This window comes from Falco peregrinus, chromosome 4, assembly GCF_023634155.1.
Source record: "Falco peregrinus isolate bFalPer1 chromosome 4, bFalPer1.pri, whole genome shotgun sequence".
Classification (NCBI taxonomy): Eukaryota; Metazoa; Chordata; class Aves; order Falconiformes; family Falconidae; genus Falco; species Falco peregrinus.
The window spans coordinates 57,043,819-57,067,866 of NC_073724.1; the positions used below are offsets into that span (position 1 = coordinate 57,043,819).

A 24,048-nucleotide genomic window follows, 5' to 3' on the forward strand; every position below is an offset into this window, starting at 1 on the left:
ATAATACTCTCAATAGACAAGCTGATGAAGTACAGCCTAAATAAGTGGACAGTGGGGTGGACTGAAAGCTAGAAGAACTGCTGGGGTCATGGTGTTGTGATCAGTGACATAAAGTCCGGCTGGAGGCCACTCAATAGTGGTCTAGCCCAGGGTCAATACTAGGGACAATACTGTGTAACATCTTAACTACTGAGCTGGATGATGTGTAGAGTGCACCCTCCACAAGCTTGTAGATGATACAAAACTGGGAGGAGTGGCTGAAAGACCAGAGCACTGTGCTATTGTTCAGGGCTGGGATGGAGAAATGGCCCACAGGAACCTCAAGAAGTTCAGCACAGTGAAATGCCAGATCCTGCACCTAGGGGGAAATAATCCCATGCACCAGGAAAGGCTGGGGGCTGACCAGCTGGAAAGCAGCTTTACAGAAAAGGACCTGGGGGTCCTGGTGGGCAGCAGGTTACACATGAGCCAGCAGTGTGCCCTTGTGACAAAAAAGGCCAGCAGTATCCTTGTCTGCATTAGGAAGAATATCACCAGCAGGTCCAGGGAGGTGATCCTTCCTCTGTACTCAGCACTGGTGAGACATACTGGAGTGCTGGGTCCATTGCTGGGCTCCCCAGTATAAGAGGGATGTGGATGTATTAGATGAGTGCAGAAAAGGACCATGAAGATAATTAACAGACTGGAACATGTGTCTTAAGAGAAGCAGCTGAGAGAGATGGGACTGTTCAGCCTACACAGGAGAAGGCTCAGGTGTACCTTATCAATGTGTATCAACACCTCATGGGGGAAGTAAAGAAGATGGAGCCAGACTCTTCTCAGTGGTGCCCAGGAAAAGAGGCAACAGACACAAACTGAAATACAGGAAAATCCATTTAAATATATGAAGAAACTTTTCACTCTGTGGGTGATTAAACACTGGAATGGGTTTCCCTGAGTGGTTGTGGTGTCTCCGTCCTTGGAGATACCCAAAGCCCAACTGGACACAGTTCTGAGAAACCTGCCCTAGTGGGCACTGCTCTGAGCAGAGAAGGTTGGATTAGACAATCTTCAGAGGTGCTGCTCAGCCTCAGCAACTCTGTGATTTTGCGAAGAGGGTCAGAGCCTACCTCAGGATAAGAGTAGACTATCATAGGTCATGGATTTAGCAAATATACCTTAGCACCTGGAGCCAGATGCTCCCTGACCTTACCTTCTGGGCATGCATGCTCTTGCTACAGGTTGCTGGTGAGTGATGCCACTGCATCACACTGTGAGGCTGTGTCTGGCCCTGAATGCTAAGATCCTCCCCTCAGACACCTCAACATCTTGTTAAAGGCAGTGAGAGCGTTGTCTAATCTGCTTCCAACAAGTACAGGAAGACCCTCACCTTGGCCCTGATCTCTGGGCTCACACAGCTTTCCTACCCTTTACGCCTCCTTCCTCTTAAAAAAGAACTTGGTCCTTTTATTGATTTGATCTTTGAGGGAGAAGACAAAGACGCTTTTCATCCAAGCGTGCTTGTGACTGGAAGGAGCACTGTTTCCTGGGGAGAGAGGTGACTGATTAATCTGTGATTAACGTTTCATATTGCTGTGCAGCAAAAGGTGAGAGCTGTGACATGGAAGTGGCCACTGTGAATACAGTTAATGCATTTGCGTGCACAATCATGGTGCTTTCCTTCATGCACCTGGGTTTGAAAAGCAAGCCCGCTGCACTACTGAAGGCAGCTTTCTGCATTCAGTCTGCTCTTCTAAATGCATCTGTATGCGCAATCAGTCTGGCAACTCCAAATCAAAATAAATGAGTGATGATTGAGTGTATAAAAATAACAAAGATTAGGTAACATTGACTCCATCCAGACACCCACAGAACTCAACACCTAAAGCAAGCAGCTTTTAAGTAGAGGTACACTGGGGATGCTGAAAGGATGCATTGGTCAAAGCTTTCTTTTTTTTAAATTAGATTGTCATGCCCCAGAGGTGCTGTGGTCTCTCTGTCTACTAAGGCGTTTATATGAATAAGGCCCACACAAACATTAAAAAGTGTTTAAAAATTATCCAACCGTACATCACACCGCATTAGCACCCCTCGGATTTTATAGGCCTCCCTAATAACGAAGGCAAATGAGACATACTTCAACGTTATAAAACTATTCCTGACAGACTGCTCATAAAATACTTCTGTGTTTTCATATTGTTCATGGCAGACTGTGTATGAATATAGGATACCTGCCAATCATTGATTCTACTTGATTTTACTGCTTATAGCAATACTAGTAGATACAGACCTACTTTTTTATACTATATATGGAAGTACATGCATATATTTCAACTATTAACGCTTGCTTTAAAGTATATAGCAACAATATTCTGTTTAACTAACTTGATATCCTTTGACAGCAGTAACTTCCTCAACCACTGTTATTGGAACACAGCTATGCAATACCTCCCACTAATGTGTAATATTAATGTATTAATATATAATGAATAATGTATTCCCCTTCTCTGCTGCTTTGAATAACTCTTCAACTGGAAATGGGCAGGTGGGAAAGATCTGTTGGTTACTGCTCTGCTGATATGCACAGAGGACAAACATGGGTAGGCTGGCAAAAAAGAGGAAAAATTCTGTATAAAAATGTAGTTGCATGATTGGGTTTATTTATTGATGTAAAGGAAAAAAGGATGGGTTTTATTCAACCCTTCTGGGCACCGGAAGAGATGATTTCTTAGCTAATTATGTATAAGTGTGTTTGTATATAATGGGCAGATAGTCAGATTGCCATCAGGCTAAGTTTAGAAAATTTTCAGAGATGTCCAAAAGTGTCCAGACACCCAGTAATTCCCTTGAATTTCAGGCACATCAGAACTGCTCAGTCCTGAACCCTACAGAGCAAATTGTAGCTCTCCCTGCTCTTGAACAGTTTTTATTTCAATATTTTTCTTGCATGTGTATTAGAACCTGGGAGTGACGAACAGATGGCTGAGAGGGAAGGCGTTATGCCAAGGAAGAGGAGATTTGGTCCAAATATAGATGGGTTTGGTTTGGTTGCTTGCTTTCTTTTAAGTGCATACAATAAAAAATCCACATTCTCTTTGATGGTGGGAGCATTGCAATACATTATTTGTGTAAGGGAAGTATTCTTTGAACAGTATCTTTAGTGGATTTGATACAATGTCTGTGGGGAGGAGGTTGTATGGATCTTGACTGAGGTTATGGAAAGTAGATTTTTCTATTCCAGTTTTTGTCTCCTTGGAGAACACATATATTTCGGACAACACAGGGAAAATTCCATCTCCCTTATGTCGAAGTCCACTTTCAGAAAACTGAGATATAGCATAAACTGTATTGACTGAAATTTATGCAATACTTCACAGACACAAAACATGGCTAATAATCTATTGAAATAATTATACAGTGAGGGCTATTTTTTCCAATTACGTTATTTATTTAGTCTTAGCTTCCATGGCTGCACTGATAGAAGTGTAGTTCAGTCAGGGCCAGGGAATGTTCCCAGGTCTGAAACTCAATCATCTAGCCCATTAAATTGTTAGAACTGTGCCTGTGATGGCTTTGGCGTAGGCAAACTGTCACTCTTCCAAAACAATTTCTGGGCATGGATTGAAAACTAGCATGGGCCAAGAACCATTCCCAGTAAGTAATCTGGACATTGCCGTGCTGCCTGTGACTCTATGAGGCTTTAAGGACACGGATTTCATCATGCCAGTTGGCCTGAGGACCACAGAACGGTCCTGGGCACAAGTGAAAGACAAATATAGATAAAATTGAGGAGTCTAAAACCAGACTAACGTTTTTAGTGGCTCATTAACTTGAAGTTTCTCATTTTCTGTTTTCTTCCTACAACATTTTTGTAGGTCTTTTCATCTACAGCTCAGCTAGCAATGAATAGGAGAGGGAGCTGCCAAGATTTCTCAAGTTTAATCCTAAAAGCAAACCGAAACGTAACCCTTCAGTACCAGCTCAGCCCTGTGCCAACAGCTGGGTGTTCTGGAGATTATCACTCCCTTCAAGATGCAGCTCTCTGCTGACTTTCTGAAGGCAGGCATGTGAATATGAAAAAAATAGACATTATTAGCAACTAGCTTTTATGCTTTTCTGGAGAGCTAGATGGAGCATAGGTATCCGTGCCTGCCTCACACTGACTATCTGAGAGCACATGGTAGATGGGAGCGTAGCGACCCGAGAGCTTTCAGACCAAGGACAGAAGAATCTCATGAGAGAAGGTGCCAACATATTAGGAGTCTGGGAAAGCAGGGGGACAGGATCACTGTCTGTGGACCTGAGCTAAAACTGACTGGATCCCACCCTATACAAATAACGAGAGGAAATATTACAGATCTTTTGTCACTGCCTCTCTCTGACGAAGAGCTTTTTCTCCGTCTTTTTCAACAATATTCTCAATGAGATGGGTGTCTCCTGAGGAAGACCACTGCGAGGGGATCCCAGGGATGCATCGGAGTGATTAATACAAACATCTTTGTGCTTTCACTCATAAACAAACAAACAAACAAGTTGTTCATTTTTAAAATGTTATGAATAGCTTCTATATTGGCTGTGACAAGAGGGGTATTAAGGAACATCTGAGGCTAAGGTACAGATCAGTATCCTCAACACAGTGGTGAGGGGTTATCAGCTTTAAGAAACAAAACATCCTATATTTCTGTTTGCTCCCCAGCCTGGCAACTCCCACATAAAGCACATGATTATACCTTCTGGAATCAGGAACAAGGGTGGGGTTTTTTGACAATTGTTTTGGGCTTTTACTTGTTGGCAGCTAAACATGCAATTCAGTTTTCAGTTTACAATTTCTGCAGCAGAAGAGCCTTTCAGAAAACAATTTATATTGCATATTTCACTATTTTAAGAAAAGAGCAGAAATAATAACCCCCCAAACTCTACAATTCCAGATTTCCAAATACTGAACCTACATCAACTGATGGAAAAGAAAATAAACTACTTACAATAACCATTTCAAACTGGCTGGTTTCTTACAGACCTGTATCTTCTGCTGGTAGACCAACCAGAATGCCTTACCCTTAATTCATGAGCTGTTACATTTTTGTACATATATTTTACAGATAGTTATTAAAATACTACTCTTCCTGTAAGTAATGGCATTATTTTCAGAACCTTTGCATTTCAAAGAGCTGCTGGGAAGAGAGGGGTCACTGCTCAACTGCAGGAGCCTCTGGGCAGTATGGAGCATGTGTTCCCGCAGGAAAAGTTGCCCCCTTGGACAGGCCAGTGCCCTGGGGCTGTCCACCACCACCACAGGGTTCACTGGGCTGCTTTTCTATCCCTTCAGTGTCAGGGACTGCTCTTATGGGAGTGCTGGGCATCAACTCCTGGCCTTTGATGCACCAGGTTGAGCAGATGTGCTATTTCAGTCAGTGCTAGGGATGCTAAAGGGGCTGGTACTTGAACCTTGTTCAAGAGGTGCCTGAAAGACAGGAATTGTCAAAAAGAATTTGAATTTTATTCAAAATTAAGGAAGTTGCGAAAATACAGTTATGGGAAGAAAATGAACTGCACTGGTGGACTTGGCAGTTTAACTTTACAGCTGGACTTGATCTTAAAGGTCTTTTCTAACCTAAATGATTCTATGATAATCCCTACCTGCTTCACGTTTTGACAATGCACCAAGACAGACTCTTCTAGAGTTATTAACAGCTTTTATCTCATTGCCACATTGCCACCCAGCTCATCATCAGCTTTTGAATCCAAATGTCAGTTTGGTTTTACTTCATCAAGTGGGCCGCCAAGTCTATCCATTTCTGCATTTCAGCAATTTTCCTCCTCTGTGATACTAGTGGTTTTTTCCTACTTTTTGTTTGTTCCGTGTTTTTTCCTCTTGAAAGCATCACCTTGACTAGCAACATAATAAGGCCTGGGCTGTCAGGGAGTGCACAGTAACTGCTGGCTGGGATTTAGAAGGGTGAATGCTAAAAATAAATAAATAGATAGATAGATAGATAGATAGATAAATAAATAAATAAATAAATAAGGACTAAGCCATTTGCCATTTCTGGATTCCCAGAGTTCTATGTCTGTGCAGCAGCCTAGCCCTGAGGTCATGCTACTGCCAAGGGCTGCAATGGACTGGACCATCAGAAACAGAATTTTTTCAAACTTTTTGCAATTTTGTCAAAGTTCAGCTGACAATTAGCAATCTATATTAAAAAACTACAGGCCCTAGAATCAGGTTTTCACGTGTTCTTTTGACCTAAGCTGCAGACTTGGCTAGTGTGTCTTGACTCAGTTTCTATATTTATTACCCCTGCCTTAAAAGTCAAAGGTTCACAAATGCACAGTTGAACAATCCTTTCAAAGGGATGTAGAGTGAGACAGAGAGATGGGATGCTCCTGTCCATGCCATGCTCCTACTATAACGACGACACATTAGTGATCCCCTGGTGCAAATAATACATTCCCAATTTTGTTTAAATACTTAGGAGGCAGTTATGACAGTATTTGTTTACATGCTTTGGGTGAGGTCATGCCATGACAGCAGTGCTGAGAGTTTCACTCTAGACTGCAGTCAGCGATTACCTTTCCTCGTGCTCCTCCATCTGCCCTACATGAACTTAAGAGCTAATCTTCTTCCAGAAATGTTGGGCTCCAGCCTAGGGACCCTGCCTGTCTCATCTGCTGTGCTGAAATAACCCTACTACTGAAAATAGGAAAAGCAGCTGGTGTGGCTTAAACACTTCTTTACTCTCACAAACCAGATTTACTTCAGACTGTGCTTTCCAGGGGCTCTTTTTAGGATTTCTATCTGATTCGAAGGACTAGATCCTACAGAATCCTCTTCTCTTAATGCTTGGGAGCAGCAGATACTCATTTCAGGTCTTTCAAACCAGCAAGTACTCAGAGTACCTGTAGAGTGTCATGGCTGAAAAATACACATACATGGATCTGTCTCAGTTTGTATTTCCTCCTTGATTTTTCTTCTATTTAAAATATTTTGTAACGGTAGCCTCAGTCTCACTCTCCTTTATCCTGGAGAGATTTGTGGGCTGGTAGTACTCCTACAATCAAATGAAAAGACTCCAGATGCTGGAGCTGCCCCATTGCTAGATGATGTGCACAGATAGGCCTGTTCTCAGATGGATATAGCTCTATTAGGAGAGGTTGAATCCTTTTCAAATAGTTGTGTTTTTCTCTTTCAGCAACTCTTGGCCACACTCTCCCTGGCATGAAGGTGGGAGGAGAGGTCCATCAGCCTCCACCAGCATATGTAGTACAGTGGGACAAGCTGACTCCCCTGCACATCCCCATGGAGGTTCAGCAGCCCCAGTGTTTTTAGCTGATGCAGATGTAGGTAGTAGCAGAAAGAAAAGAGGTGTATGCAGAGCTGCTGAGCGACACCGTGGCCTGTCTGCTATGCTGCAAACCAGTATGGCATCAGAGGCAGCTGCTCTGGCTGAACTGGGGAGCTGGGGCCACACAAAACTCCAGCGAGGAAGCCTACTCCTGCCTTAATAACTCAGACCTCTGCCAATCCAAGCGTTGCGCTGGCATATGACTGCTTTTTTTTAGTCAAGTTTTGCTAGCTAATGTCTCTCAGGATGGGGCTGTAGACCTTCCTGTGATACCTGTAACAGCTATTTTGCCGAGTTAAAAACTCAGATTTACCATTGGCTTTTACACAAGTTTCTAATGATGCAATTAGCTGATATTATTCAAAGCTGTTATTTTAGTTATTGCTTGATGCAGTTAGATATTTAATTGCTTATTATCGTTGATTACTTACATTGATTACATTACCTTGATTATAGGGTTTGTTATACAAACTGATTGCTCTGTCTTGATTATAATGATGTTGTGCCATGTGAGTAATTAACTTCTCCACAAAAATGCATGAATTGTTTATTCTGTTTCTGGTAATGTAACTCAAATAGACTATATACAAGCCAGCTCCCCCCTTTCACCTTAATGCTATCAGAATATGTAAGAAATATGTAACTCTCTGAGTATACCGCTGCAAGAAATGTCATTTTGCAAGACATTAACGTTCACTCATCTGAAATACTGTATACCCTGCTAACTGAAATGTAGGCGGTTTACATTTATAATGCTCTTTTGGATTTATTTTACACTAAAGAGAAAGAAAAGAGCCTGCATTAAACGCATCTAGTTGAGCAATATATATCTTGAATATCTACAAATACAAATAAAATGCTGGAGGTTTAATTGATGTTGCAGTGTTGATTTTAATTTTCAGGGCATGGCACACCACTGAAAGGGACCTTTAAATATTCTCATTATAATCTAAGCAATGTAATAACAACTTTATGTATGATTTTTCTGTGTTAGGTATTGACAGAAAATACACAGAAAGCAAGTGTTTATGCCCATCAATTTGCCATCAAAGCTCCCCATCATCCCTGTAAAAGGAAGAACCCCACTGACACACATCACAGGCCAGGCTGACAGGGCTTGTCCAAATGGAAGGGAATGCAGAAGTAGACCCCAAATTGTAGCAGAGTAAAAAGCCATGAGAGAAACCCCAGGAGGAATGGAAAGACACCAGTTAGAAAATTATGGTGGTCTAAACAATTAGAGAAACGATTCATGCATACCCTGATTGCTCAGGTGCAATAAGCTTTTCCTTATCTCCACCGGCTTGTCATTTTGAAGCTCACATGCATTTCAGAAGATCAGAGATGTTCAGATACATGTATTCAGTGCTCCAGAGGCAAAAAAGTCACTGGATATACCACTGGCTGGGAGTGCAGAGAACTGCACTGAGGCATACACACAAGGAAATTCTAGGCAAGTTTGGTAAAAAAAATAATTAACAATGATATGTAAAAAATATACTTTTCAAACTTGGAATTTCTCATCCAAGGCTAAATAATTATAATAAAAGAGAGAACTTTCATAATCGGTCAATCCTGGTGCAACACATATTTTTAATAAACTCTTAATAGGACCATAAATAATCATGAAAAAAACTTTATTGAAAACCTGGGAACATACCTTTCATGGACATAATTTGCAACTGATTAATCATCCACCCAGAGAAACAGAAATTCCTGCTACATGCTATTATTATTCATAGTAATAATGGTTTCTTCTTAAGATGAAACATAAAACCTCTGGCTTTTTGAAACCTTTTGCTAGGGCAAAACACAGCATACTTAATACCCTAAATGTTTACTCCAGTAGAATTCAAGGACTTTTACATGCTTTGCCGATTTAGAACCATGTGAATAAATAGCCTTTTCCTTTTTTTCACTCCACTAGTTTCTGCATAGTGTAACTCAAAGAATTGTTTTTCCTTTGACAAATGATGGGGAAAAATGCCAAGTATTTTCACTGTTGTCTGAAGTCTGCAGGTGGTTACTCCCTCTCCCCTCTATGTATCTGTGTAAAAGCTTTGATTTTTTTCATAGAACAGAAACATCTGTTGACAGTCTAGGAACATGTCTGAGAACAGGAAACAGTGAAGGAAATTATCTTCTGCTGGCAGCACATCAGAGGGCAGTAGATTATACTATTCAGAGCACACTGCAAGCCCTTTGCCCCAGTCACCCACCTTTCTTAGGACTAAATAGTAATTAACTTGCTTTGTATGCTTTGCATAAATTCTATCATGGCTAGTGCTTTGAACAGTAAAGGTTAAAGATGGAAGTAGACAGTAAATCCCTCCTGACTCAAGCTGCTATTCTACATTGCTAAAAAAAATCCACCCCCCAACTCATTTTTGGATGTATAGGAGCCACACATGCAGAAGACTACAATCTATAGAAACAGATGCAGATTACAGAAGGCTATAATCTACATACAAATGCAGAAGACTATATACTATGGAAACTAGAATACCAGTGTTATTTTAAAGATGGGTCAAATCCTGCTTCCTTTCTCACCTCTCATATTATTTCTCACATTCATAATATGACTATTAATGTGAGTAAAATGTGTAGAATTTCCCTCCATATCTCTGGAGTTTATTTACAACATACTCAGTGGAGTTCACACCCACCTATTTACACTGGAAGGAAAGCTAAAAGAAAATTATTCCATTTTCAGAGCCAAAGCAATTGAAAGTGGCAAATTTGCTATTACCCAAATGCACTAAATACTCTACCCTGCTGTGCATTAACATTGCAGTCTCTTTGAGACAGGATCATGCAATCAAATGGCAGTGGCATTTAACCATTAGCTTTCATATACTCAAATGTGTGGGTCATTCCCTTAATGTTTTCTGAGAGTGCAAACTCCTAATTTAAAATAAAAGAGTAGTCTTCCTCCCTCCCTATTGCAAGCAATTGTAGTAAGATGTCCCTTACTGCACCTTCAAGGAATTTTTACCTCAAAGTTGCATTACTGCAGCTTGAATGACCAAAATACTAACATGAATGAGGAATCTCAATGTGGGCTATTACATCTCCACGTGGGAAGCCAATGGACCCATGTTCACATCACGGGGCTAGAGGAAGCTGGACCAGTCCTTGGTTTTGCCAGCAGTGAAGGCTTTTGTCCTACACAGTGGTGCAGATGAAGAGCCAGGAGGGTCTGACACAGCCTTATCTCTGCCCCCACCCCCGGGGCTGCGGAACAGCTCTAGGAGACCATGTGATAGATGTAGAGAGATGCTGCTGGGAAAGGAACTGGGAATCTCCTTTTCCTTCCCATCAACAAGCAAATAGCTCTTTGGCATCTAAACACAATGTGTTCTGTCTTAATGGTTTAGGCATTTCTGTTTGGTTGGTACAATACCAGCCCTTTTCCCTCAGGGAAACAAGTCACAGCAGGGAAGAATAAAGGGATTTTAAAGAATCTGCAATTCGGCTAAACCTGAAAGGAATTTCAGTAAAAAAAAAACACCAAAAAAACCAAAGCAGAAAGAGGAGCTGTATAACCAAAGGGCTTTTATCCCTGCCCGTGTGAGAGGCTCTGCAAACTGGAGGGAGAATCTCAAGAGGTTCTCCATAAAAAAGGCCTGACATTATTTTTCTTACTGGAAAATATCTGGCAACCAAACTAAAGCATCCTACCAGCTCCTCTGTAATGTCAATATATTCAGGCTGTATGCATAGTACTTACCTGTCTGGAAACAGAGGGATATCAGACTGCAGATTCATGGGAACAAATACCCTGAAGCCCTCCCTTGCCTCTGCGTTCTAGCCCAGAAAACACCAGTGAGATGATAGTTTTTCTGACAAGCCCTTCGATGCATCTAATATATTTATTATTGGGTTGTCCTAAGTGTCACCCAGTATCTGAGGAACAGTGGTTTTATTAGAGATATTATTTCAGTTATGTTCATGTTAAAGATTGTAGTTCCTTTGCAGATTTGAAGACCAGCAAACCTGGATCAGAAATCTTGATAAATGGTTTTCAACCAATTTCAATCTGTGAACCCCTAGACATTTTCTAGCAGGACAGGTCCTGGCACCACACAGAGAGACCTGCTGACAAGAGGCAATAGAGTTTTCACTTGACCATAAAAATAGTTCACAGGACCCTTCTTCAAAGACCCTTCTCTAGAATGATCTTCTGAAAAACATAGGCTAAATAATTTCATCCCAAGACACCTGCATCAGGTTCGTAACTTCTGGATAAGCTTCATAAGATCATGTTAAAAGAAGCTTGGTATTTAAATACTTCAGTGACAGAGAACCATCAATAACCCTGACAAAGCTGTTCCTGTAATTCATTATTGTCACAACTGTCTGCCTCATGGTCTGAATCTGTTTAACATTGACTTCAACCCACTGCACTTGTGCTTTTGTGTGAGAGATTAAAAGCCCTCTGTTATCAGATAACCTTTGATTATGTAGATACCTTAGAGGGGCCAAGATCAATTTGCCTCTCAAGCTTTTCTTTGATAAACAAAATAAATAAAACTTGTGAGTACTATTGCTAATAGGTGCCACTCCACATTTCAGGTTTTTATTCTATGAACTCCTTCCAGTCGATAATGCCCTTTGCAAAGCACAAAGAAACACCAACCATAGCTGGAGTCAGTAATCCAGCAATGGTCTCACAGGCTATATCTACACTGCCAAATAAAGGACACAGACCAGTCTCTGGACCTGAGGCCACATGGTCCCATCCACACTGCTCACACCTGCACAGCTTAGCATTATCCCTCTAGTTCAGATTTGTTCAAGAGAGCTTCTGGGGGTGCTCTGAAACTGAGCTGATGTGGCAGTTAACCATTAGACAGAGGTCTGATGTTTGAGTTTATATTCCACAGCAGCAGAGTAGACATGGCCACTAACATGTTACCAAGTACCTGTCATTATAGGTAACTCAGCTTGGTCTTGCTAGTAGACACTACTGTCCAGTTATTCATGGCTTATGTTAGCTCACTTAGCTACAGTATCTCCCTGGAAGATTCCTTTACGTTCAGAATTTTTTACCACATTGATGTTTCATCCCTCCTTAGACTTGCTGCTTTCCAAAACACAGTGGCTCCATCCTAGAGCTACAATGTCCTTCTTCTCTACTCTGCTTATGCATCAGATGAAAATACTAGCATGACAAAAAGGCATCCAAAACCCCCTCCTTTGGTCCAGGAAGGTTCTTCTGGCAAAAGCACAATTACATACAACAGCACCAATGTAACTGTGGTTACTGTCAGGGAGACCTTTACCTGAAAGCAGGTGATTTTGATTGTGTGCCAGAGCAGACAGCAATGCAGAGCTTCCAGGTTCTGATGTGGCTGGAAGCAGCAGACATCTGTAGATATCTGTAACTCATTCCAGGGCTCTCAGTTAGGCTGGAGACCTGTCCAGCATGAGGAGCTCCTCTACCATCTGGATTGCAATGTTCAAAGAAGAGTTTTCATCCTTTGATTTAAAGTGTACTCAACTGCATTTGGATGCATGAACATAACTGTTAAGCGAACGCGGTCATCTTGCATTACAAAAGAGAAATCTTGGCAGATTGCCTTAAGCTGGTTGCAAGAGTCCTCCTTTGCTCCAACCCTTAAATTAAGTTCATAAAAAGTAATTCATTCCCCCTTGTAATTAATTGGTACTGTAGAAATGCTGTCTGTGCTTCCCATCTCAGTGTCAGATGCAAGGTCTAACACTACTATTAACACTGTGGGATAGCTGACCGTTGGCTTCAAAACGTACTGCTTACAAACTTAAGCACTTTGTGTTTAAGAAGTTTGTCAAGAAAACATTTTTCACCTTGGTGGACCGTCATTATAAAAATCACTACTGAAGTAGTGCTAGTTTTTAGTTATAAATGTTTAGTGCTCATTCTGCTTAAAAAAACCAACCCAACAAAAGTCTTTATGGAATATTCTATGCCATGCTATTATATTAATGAGTCATACAGGATGAAAGTGGAATTAAAAGTAATTAGCTGTAATTTCATCTCATGTAGCACCATAGAGAAATTAAAATGCATTTACTGTTCTCCAGAGAAGCTAGCTAACTTAATTGCAATGAGAAATTACTTACTGAGTTGTGTTTTCTACCACCAGTCGTCAAGGTAACAACTTCGTTAGACATGGAATATGACTATTTGGCTTCTTCTTCAAAGGAAAGGCCAACAGGCTTGCTCAGAACATTTTCAAATGGCTTTTTAGGAGATCTGGCCCGAAGCACACAAGGCTTTGGGGCATGACAGAAAGTTTGTGTTACATGCCATGGGCTTATGGAGTCACCCTATAGTAAAATGCAGTGGTTGTCAGCGAAGCTCCTGGGCTGCTGCGACTCTTGCCTGCCTGCAATCTGCAGAAGGAGCTTCGAAGGAGGGCAGGGGAGTGATGTCCCCAGGCACTGCGTGTGCGATGCTCAGGCAGTGCTGGAGGTGCTCAAGCATCGCGCACAGGCAGCACCTGCCACTGCCACCGCCACCCGCAGCGCGGGGACACTGCCGGGAACCCGCAGCCGGCTGTCGGGCAGGCATCCCAGCCTGCAGCACTGCGCTGGCGGCAGAATCATCAGGTCTTCACGGCATTTCACGCCGTGCTGCTCTGACTGACTGATGCCCCGAGCGGAGGTACCTCGTGCTGTTTCATTGTTTCAGCCATCATCGGGCTCACCGCCTCTAACCCAGCCCAACACTGGCTTTAAGCCGAGCCAAGCCAGCGCTGCAGCCCCAAGACCTGCTCCTGCCTTCCCTCTGCTCCCAGCCATGCCTCCGCACCGCTCGCCTGGGGCTGGCACCCACAGGTGACTGCCTGCCGGAGATGAACTGGATGGGGCACTCCATGGGAGCCAGCTTAGCGGGGATGAAGCACAGGGGTGAGTTTTCCCTTCGCTCTGCCTCAGGCAGGCTCCCACGGCTTAGGGCAAGAGGTGAGGCAGAATAGTGAAACCAGGAGAAGGAGGGTGCCACTTTTTGAAAGCCACCCACATTTAAAATCCCACAATCTATTCTTTTTTTACTGCAGACAGCTGGCCTGTACTCTGTAACCCAGAAAACACCAAGCGCTGACGTTTGCCAAGGCTGATAAACCTCAGGGTGCTAATGGAGCTTCCCTGCTCTCTTCAGGAGCTTCCCTCCTCAGGAGCACTGTGTGGCCAAGGTGATTTTGCAGCTTTTCAGTCTAAAGGCATAGAATACTACATAACTAAGAGTATTTCACATGTGGTCTCTGTGAGAAAAAAAGCGGCACTCAGCTCCCTGATCTGGTTTCTGCAGCCCAGAAAGGCACAACACAGAAAGAAGACCAGAACTAAATCCTTTTGGACAAGCTGAAGGAACCAATACCCACACCCACTCACATTATTTTCTGCTGGGATTGGCTGGGACTGCAGTTTTATAGTTATTTGTTCATTGGATGGGGGCTGCCATCTCAGTATTACTTAGTACAGCAGCTTTTGAGCTCTACCAACTCAATTTGCATCAGCATCCTCCAGATGAAAAGCTCCATTTTCCCATTGCCATGTCTCTATGCTTCCCTGAAGGTAAGTTTACATAATGCCTGTCTTATTAAACAGTATAAACATACATAAAGAGAAGACAAATATCTCAAGTTTAGAAACTGAACTCCCAAATCTATAGGTAGTTACCCAGCAGTCTACAAGTTGCACTTAAACCACGTGGGTCCTGTTCAGCTACAGGTTCATTTCAGGGCTTATTGCCTGATGATATGTTCTATTTTAATTAATTACTTAAGCCACCTCTATTAAGAGGAAGAAACTAGATTATCTGAAAATGAAGTTAAATCAATGTGTCACAGAAGTGGCTTTGCAGAAGAGGAGAGGAATCCAAGGAACAACTTAACACTGCCTGGTTTGATGTGCATTTTAGATCTCATGATGGACAAGCAACTCTGCTTTTCCACAGCACCCTCCTTTCCCTTACACACATTTCCATCTAACATCTACATGAGTTTTGATAACTTCAGTCATCAATGTCAAGCTGGCACATAAGGTCAGAAGGAGTGCAAAATGGGACCCCAGGACTGGAGCCTGACTCTTTTTCTGTTCCAATTCTTGCACAGCTGAAGAGCTGAAAATAGATTGCAAAAATCTGCTATTGTAAATCAGAATATAATGTGTTGTCTCTGCTTTTAGGCAGGATGGGATTTGAACCTTTGCTCAAAGTGAGTGATGTCATGCCTAGGGCACCAAGAAGCCTCTCCTCTATTCATATGCAGTCACATTAAAATGCCTCCACTAGACAAGATCACTTATCATGTTTATATATAATATATTCTTTCAAAGCCACACATTTTTACCCCAGAGGTGCTACAGTTGGGACCTAGTCTCCTTCAGAATAACTACTGTTTGCAGAATTATCTTATATCACGAAAAACCTACAGATGGTCTCTTATTTCACTTCACCATTTCACTACTATGATCCAAGGCAGTCTGTAGGCAACCATTTGTGTTTGTGCTTTCTACAGAAGATGAGCAAACTGCCACTAATCTTGGGCAGGATAATCTTACAGATAAATGGATTTTTTCCTTTCTCTGGACCAGTTTTCCAAACATTTCACATTTCACCACTTTCTCAGTTTCTTATTTGTGGACACTTAAGAAAAATCTTGAATGGATTAGGGTCTGTATGTACAAAACTAGCGGTTTGAAATTGCAAAATAACTGAGCAAGATGCTCTTCTCCTCTGGCTTTTATAACATGATTTCCCTTAGCATAGTTCATTTCAGGTTTCAGTTCCTAATACAGTACCTTATCATACTGTTTTTTCAAATTGCTAGTGATAATGAAGTACGTCATGTTGCTGGCTACCCATAAAAGCTAACCTGAAGTACATCTGATTATTCTGCCCATTTGTCACTTCACCATTCACAATCAGAAGTTGTAAGCAGGTTATAATCTTTCGAAGGGTCACCATCCATTACACTATCCAAGCATTCATTCAAAGATGAGTCCATTCAACCCACCCAGATAAAAAACATGGAGACTGCTTTTAGGAGGCCCCTGAAATATGAACTATTTCAGAGGAACATCCTGGAAGCACTTCTAAGATACTTCAGTTAGACCAAATAAGCTAAGCTTTTCACTGGATCTTACAGGTGGTTCTCCAGAGGAACCCAGCTCCAAGCACACGGGGACAGACAGACAGGACAATGCACATGTGCAGCAGTTCTGATCCTTCCATTGCACAGCATAAAATCAGTCTCTTAAAAACCACTTCCTTTTAAAGCAAGTTCATGCCTGACCATAAACTGCATTAAAACAGAACTTCAGCTAAGAGGATGTAGCAGTAATCAATGATAAGGTACATAAGGATCATTATCAAAGTCTTAGGCTTTATTAACACAGAAAATTCAGCCCAGTTCATGCTTTAAAGAAAGCCAAAAATGGTAATTAAAGGGCAAGTAATAAAGCATCCAAACGTTTTTTTTTCTCTTCTGTTGGTGATACACATTTAGAAAAGAAATCTAGTGCAACTTTAAAAATAGTTGAACTTGAATATGAATTCTTTAATTGTACTCTTTTAGGTTTTGTACAGCATCAATGTAAAATCTTGCATCTGGAATAACTCCGGGCAACAGTTCAAGCTGACTAGGTAGCAGCTTGGCAAAGAAAAAAAAAAAAGGGATGTGTTTGTGGACGAGTTGAATATATGGGTGCGTTTGCAAAAGTGATGGCCAAGTGCATAATGGGCTGCATTAGCAAACGGTCACCAGTAGGCTCAAGGAATTGATTATTCCTCTTTGCTGAACGCTCATGAGGCCACATCTCAGTACAGCGTCCAATTTTAATCCTTCTCCAATATAAGAAAGACCTTGACAAATTACAGTATGACCAGTGGAGGGCCACTAAATGATCAGAAGACTGAAGGACATGATATACCAGGATGGGTTGAAGGAACTGCATTTGTTGAGGGGAAAGGAAGGCTTAAGGGTATATTTATTGCTGTACTGAACTACCTGAAGAATTGTTATAGAGAAGACAAAGCCAAAGAGATATGTAGAGAAAGGATAATGGCAACAGTCCCAAGTTGCAATGTCACTGTTCTATGTTCCAGTGTTCCATTGGTATGATCTCCAAGCTCTGCAAGCTCTGCTTTTTTGCCTTTTTTTATTTTTTTCCTTTTATTAGTGGATCCCCTCCAATAAATCTGTCTGGATACGGTCCATGAATTGCACTCAACAAGATCAAAAACCAGTTCTTAGAGTCAAACAGAGAACACTTCCCTGGCCCTTGCTTTCTCTTAGAGCTTTCAGGTATATCCAAGTTTATCCCATACTTCAGGAAAATGCAACTGGCCATGTGTCAGTACTGATGTTCCATGATTCCCAGCTGAGCAAACGAAAAGATGATGCAAAGTCTTTGTCTCCATAGCTTAAAATATCTGCCCATGTTTTCGCTACCTGCCACCTTCCTAACATTCCTAGGAAGGCCTTGCAGGTAATTTCCTCACTTCCTAACTGGATTTCTTGCTGTTGGCTATTTTAGGTCCTGCCTGGGGGATAACTGCAAAGCTAAGAATCATGTGGCAATGGTCAGTGCTTGCAGTCATGGATAGGAGGGTAGCAGGTACTGCAGAGAATGTGTATGTGAGGTGGGATGGGGGGGTTCCCTGTGTGGTGAGAGGAGGCTGCTCAATGATCTCCATTAGCTGTTGTACAACTGAGCTATTTGCATCTGCTAAATAACAAAATGTCTCAAGCAAACTAATGGATTCCTGTGATCACCATATTTTTTCTGAAATAAAATCACTGCACATTAACTCCACCTTTGATTTGTTTCATTTGGTTCTGGATTCTTCTTTTTTTTTAAGGTGAAAAGTGCAGCTGAAGGGACCAATGGTGAAATTAACTTTACACAGTAAATTACATCTGCATTATATTTTAAGTAAGCTACTGCTATTTTAAATCAAGCTACTTTTTCTTCAGTGTTCTTAATTTTACAGGTGCTGTGCTCCAGAGCTTTCTATTAAGCAAAGTGTTTTAAAATAATCTTAAATAATTTAAATACCTCTTTTCTGAAATACATCCCTTCCCTGGAAGAATTTTTGTCAATTTTATGCCTTCTTGGGAAGAACATAAAACAGAGAAAGTATTTTATAGTTCTATTTTTTTACAAAAGCAGGAGAAAACATGCAACATTTTGGAGACAGTACTAGTCACCGTTCCACAGCAGGCACACACTAAGGAAAAGCTATAATAACGTGATTTGTCCTCTTCACACCCCTCCCATCTTGAATGAAGTTAAAAATAAAATGAAAAACAGGTGACATTTCTTATCCCAAATTGATGTGAAGGATGGTGTGTTTGTTGGCAGTCTGAAGCCCGCCTGGCTTCAGCTAGTACTTCTCCCTCCAGGAGAAAAGGGACCTGGAGCCTTGGCATCAGTACCCTGATACTGGAGACAGAAAAGTGAACGCTGCCCAGCTCCTCTTCATGAAAAGTTTATAGCTTTAGTGTAGACCTGGGCACCTGCTCTGACATGTGAGGAGTCTGTCCTTTCCCTGGACGAAGGACAGTTTAGTCAGATCCTCCAGCAGTTAATCCTCATAGGAAGTGGCCAAAGTAGTGACAGCACGACACAGGTCAGAAAATGGCTGGTGCTGGCCTGTGGGGAGTGGATTGAACGCAGTGTTACTGCTCTCCCTGAAGGAAATTAGCTGTGACACAAAGTGGACATAATGCAGTGGCAATGACACCATAGTCTGCCCGACGCACCTTTTGATAAGCCCCCACCATTTCAAATTGGGAGCGCGCTTACACTACCGCCCCTACAGATTTCCCTAGGTGTGTTAGTCAGAGAAAGTAGGTGATGTACCTCTTTATTTCACCTGATCCTATTAGGCTCCTTATCAGACAGAGGAGAATGAGATGAAGTGAGTGTGATCACATTGACACATAAATTAGTTTTCCAACAAACGTCACTATTAAGTACTTCTTTCTTCTGTAATATGGGAAGGAGACCAGAAGAGACAGATGCGATAAACAAAACTCGGCCCAAACGTAAAGAGTGGGAAATGGATTTCCATGAAGCACATCATGCCATGACTGAAGCAGGTTCATGTTATCTCATTGTACATCTCCAGCACTCTAAGGGATAGCTGGATGGTGACCAGCTCCTTCCAGTCTCCAGCTCTGCACAGGTAGTGCAGTCATGCCCAGTCACTGACTTAACCAGGCACAGAACTGCACCCAAGACAGCAAGATGCTTTCTTCTTGGGTGAGTGCAATGACTTTGTGCCTCGGTGCTCTCCTTCGACAACTCGCTGGCCCACTTTCTCCCCAGAGAGCACTGCAATAAGCTGAAACTTTTAGTCCGTAACAACAGATCACAGGCATGCTTTCCCAGCAAGCAATGCCACGCAGCTGTTTATGCTACAATAAAGAGGCAGCGAATACAAACTCTAGGTACTACGCATGAGATGTTGCTTCTTCAGATACAAGAGTACAATAATATTCTACTATGATACTGTTTAACTAGCCAGTAGTGTCATTTCTAGAATAGCTAACTAACATGTGAAAGAAACTTAAAGCCAAAAGAGCGTAAACTTACAAAGAAGATGCCTAGAAAGATGACAGGCCACACACTGTCCTTCAACACCGCAGCTCACCTCAGAGGAGGCGACACCATGTCTAACCTCAGCAGTGCGGGGCTGTGGCTGCATGGTTGCATTGAAGTTAAAAGGTGTGACTGTACAAGTGCCATCTGAACACCTCCTAATTATCACATCAGAGCAGGATAAAAATAAGTCTGGTTCCTGGGAAATTAAGAGACGGGTCCAGTATTTGAATAAGTGACAATGGTTTTCTGGGGCACAACCACTTAATTTTCAGGAGCAGGAAACCTAAATAGAAATCTGCTCCCCTCCTCTTTTAAGCAGCTCCCATGGAAAGGCTCCCTGGCCTTACACTAATCAGAGACAAAGTTATACCAGGTGTCATCCAGAGCAACAGCAGGGCAAGTCCAAGTAAAAGCATGACACTTCAGCATCATGCAGGGTCTGTATAGCACAAACCATGATTACAATCCAGAGTGTTTATTCATGCTCACATTGCACAACTCAGTTGTTTATACCAGTAGATGTCTCCTCTCTTGTGCAATGCACGTGAAGTTGTGAAGCCCACATTTGGTTTAAAGTCCTCTTCAATAACAGTAAAAAAGAAATCACTTTACAGGTTTATGTGCCAAATGATCCAAAGCCTAATGATTCTGATGAATCTGCTAACAGAAAATAGTTATACTGATGCCAGCAGAGTTATGCTGCCCCTCAATGAACATAAGCAGAAAGATGAACAGGCCCATGGTATTTCATAGCAGTGGGGGGTCATATACCATCATACTTGCTGTATTATGTAGCACACTACATGTGAGTTCAGACATCTATTAAAACATATAACTAATTATTTCCTGATGCTTTTGGAAATCAAAGCTCAATTAGAAGATTGGGTTTAGATTGATTTTTGGGTATTCTATCACAAAAGACAGAACAGCAAACAACACATATCTAACAGGTAAACTGGCATATTCAAATGACCCCACAACCTAGTCTGTCTTGTTCTTCTATTGATCCTTTCTGTCTAACATTTTAATTTGAACTTTGTGAGCCAAAATAATTAAAAAAAAAATGTTCTGTTTGTCTAGTGCTTACACAAGAAGGTCATGAGAAAGACTCCTAGGGACTTATAAACAGTCACAAACTACTAGCAACACTACCGCAACTGTAGTACTGTGAACACCTACAAATGTCCTTTTGAAACAGAGATAGCAATAGGTTTGGGGGAAGAAGGAGGACTGGGTTTTGAAGACACACTGGAAATACCAGTTGCTCTGGTTAAATGACCCATCCACCCCTTTGATAGCAGGCAGATGGTGAATTTGGGTTGTTTGTCATTCAGTAGGTTCCCCCTTCATGTTACATCTAACCAAAGCCTGCCGCTTTCTCCACTGTCTTTGCTCCAGCAGAATGTTCCCTTTGTGCTGTTGCAATCCACCTCCTTCTAAAAATCCCTTGGGGCCTTCTGGTGCTCATCACCATCTGGTGTATTCCATATCCTTCCTGTGCCCACAAAACCTTTGTGCAAAAGGAAAAAAATGCTGGTGGTGGTTCAAGTGCCTTCCCTTTCCTAAGCAGGTATGCATTTTAGCACATCTGTCATCACATCATTTTACATCATCTATGTATTTGGAACTCCCTGAGAGATGAATAAGCAATCGCCACTGTTTCTGGATATTGGCATGACAGGCTTTCCCGCTGATTTTTTGCCAAAAGACATTTCTCCAGCAAGCAGAACTATCAAAAAACCTAATATACTGCTAGACATAAACCAAAACAAAATGCTTTCCTGCTAGAAATGACATAAGTAATAAAAAATGAAAGATGACAGAAAATCACTGTACTTACTATGTGTCGTGCTGCAAACACTCCATCAACTACTGCACAACAGAATGCTGCCACCACGCCAAAGCTGATAAACACAATGGAGGCTACCAACTGAGAAGAGAAAAACAGATTGAGTAATGTTTTCAATACAAAACTTTAAGTAAAATAATTACACTAATTTTTCTAGTATTCTTAAATGCTATAGTTGACTTTAGATCAGTGTGGCAAGATGTCAGTCACATACTAGTAAAAAAGGCAGAAATTCTTGATGCTGAGTTGACATACCATCAAGGTTACTAGAAAAGCTTAAATCTTTCTAGAGAAAATGAGGTCAGCTGCGAGAGTTATTAAATTCAACGGTGATTTCTTCTAAATCAACTTGTTAAATAAAACAGCAGTGGCATCCATAGGGAGCACAGCAAAAAGCCACATCCCTGTTAGCTCACATAAATCTCTAGAGCTGTATTGCCATAGTAGTAGTTCACACATGCACATAAAGACATTGTAGTAAGTTAACTAGCCCATGAACTCTCAGAAAGCTTTTATCATCCCAAACCAAAGCTTATGGTTACTTAACGCCAGAACAAAATCAGAGACTCACAGGACTGGTACCTCTGGAAGGGCTGTGCGCCGGTCCCTGCCCTTGCTGGGGCTCCCAGCCTGCACCTCAGTCCCAGGTGGGCATAGCAGAGCTCAGTAGATGTCCCAGCCACAGCACAGGGAGCGCACTGCCTTTATTAGCCTACCAGCCACAGCTTCAGGCTCAGTCCGCCTCCCAAGCTACTTCATTTATTAAATGCTAATTCTTTACCAACAGGACTATAGATGGCACAAGACTAGAGCACTGCTTTAGCATAAATGGTGGTGGTGCAGAGGGCTCGGGGGGAAGGGCTGTGCAGGTTGGGCATGCTGAGCCCCTGGCTAGCCATGCTCACTTTATCTCCGAGGATGACCACAGCTGCAGCTCTAGCAGCAACTGCAGGGATAGCACAGCCCCAGACAGAGCAGGCTTACTGCCCAGTTCACTCTGAAGGAAGCAACAGAACTCAGAAAGGCCGAGCACTGGTGTGCGCCTCCATCAGAGACCAGTCAGCATGCTGTTACCATACACTCTTGAGACAACACTGGCTTATTCTGAGGGCAGATCTAAAGGATGTAGCACTGTGAGCAAGGTAAGATGAAGTAAATTCTGAAAAAGAAACCCCATGTACACCTGGCAAGGCACTCCCTTTGGGCTCATTAGCCCCAATGCCATCACTTGAGGGAGAGATGCTGTCACTCCCTCTCAGATTAGAGGGTTTTGTGACTTTGAGGACTCTATACCTTGAGTCTGGATGAGTAGGTACCTGCAGGACATAAGGTGAACCCAATCTGCACTCTCTGGCTATGTTTTTAATATAATTTAATGCACATCTCTCACGTCTCTGGCATTTCTCATGCAAAGACACAAGAGGAACCCTTTGAAGCAACCTATATGATAGGTTAATTTCAATTTACAACACTATTAAGTTATAGTTAATAACTGCAACAGCTTAAAAAAATTCCTTGAAAACTGAGTGTCCTTAATTGATAGAGCGCATGGACCACGGTTTCAGCTAAGAATTTGGAACTTCTTTGCTATTTACTAGTCATTAACTACTCCTTCACAACATGTATTTCAGAAATGCCCAGGTATAGATTACCAAAATGTCCTGGTCCCAAAATTAACATCCATACAGTTCACATATGCCCTTTGCCTATACAAAATACATACCTGCATCACCTAAATACTGTTTTCACATGTGTAAAATCTGTAAGGCACCACAAACCCACTTGAAAAACGAACCCTTTAGCTTATGTTAGGCTAAGAACAGTACAATGTCAATAGTGTCAGCAGGGGACACAGCACTGGTGATTTCCTTAAAAAAGTTTATATAGGGCAAGTAAGAAATTACAGCCATATAAGCCCATAGCACTGTAGACACAGTCAGAGAAACATATGGGAATAAGAGCTCTCAGTGAATCAGCAAAAAGTACAACTTAAAAGCAAAGAATCACAGCTTTCAAATGCTTTCTGATACAGTCCTTTAAATCTTTCTTTAGCTCATGGCTCTTAGATCATGTAATCAGAGGTGAGCCAGCACTGCCACAGGGATTGCTGCGTAATTGGAATCCTCAGCGTGGGGAGGAACTGGGCACACAGAAGTGCCTGAGGCTGATGGTACCAGCTGATCATGGGAACCTGCAGCGTTCCCCTTGCAGCCAGCTCCATCCTGCTGTAAGGAGGTGGAAACCCTAAGAAAGCACTGTTGGCTGCATCACCCTCCGATC

At 42.0% G+C, this 24,048-nt stretch overlaps 1 protein-coding gene across 3 annotated transcripts in view; it reads right to left on the bottom strand.

Annotated features, from left to right (window-relative positions):
* The window catches only part of TMEM255B (transmembrane protein 255B), a 76,277-nt gene that overhangs the window by 23,710 nt on the left and 28,519 nt on the right, over positions 1-24,048 (bottom strand). For 2 of the 3 annotated variants that reach the window (XM_055803285.1, XM_055803283.1), the window contains exon 4: positions 21,760-21,849. The exons of the other annotated variant lie outside the window; for it this stretch is intronic. In XM_055803285.1, the coding sequence (XP_055659260.1) occupies positions 21,760-21,849 (90 nt within the window). The remainder of the gene's footprint in view (positions 1-21,759; positions 21,850-24,048) is intronic. 3 annotated transcript variants of the gene reach the window in all.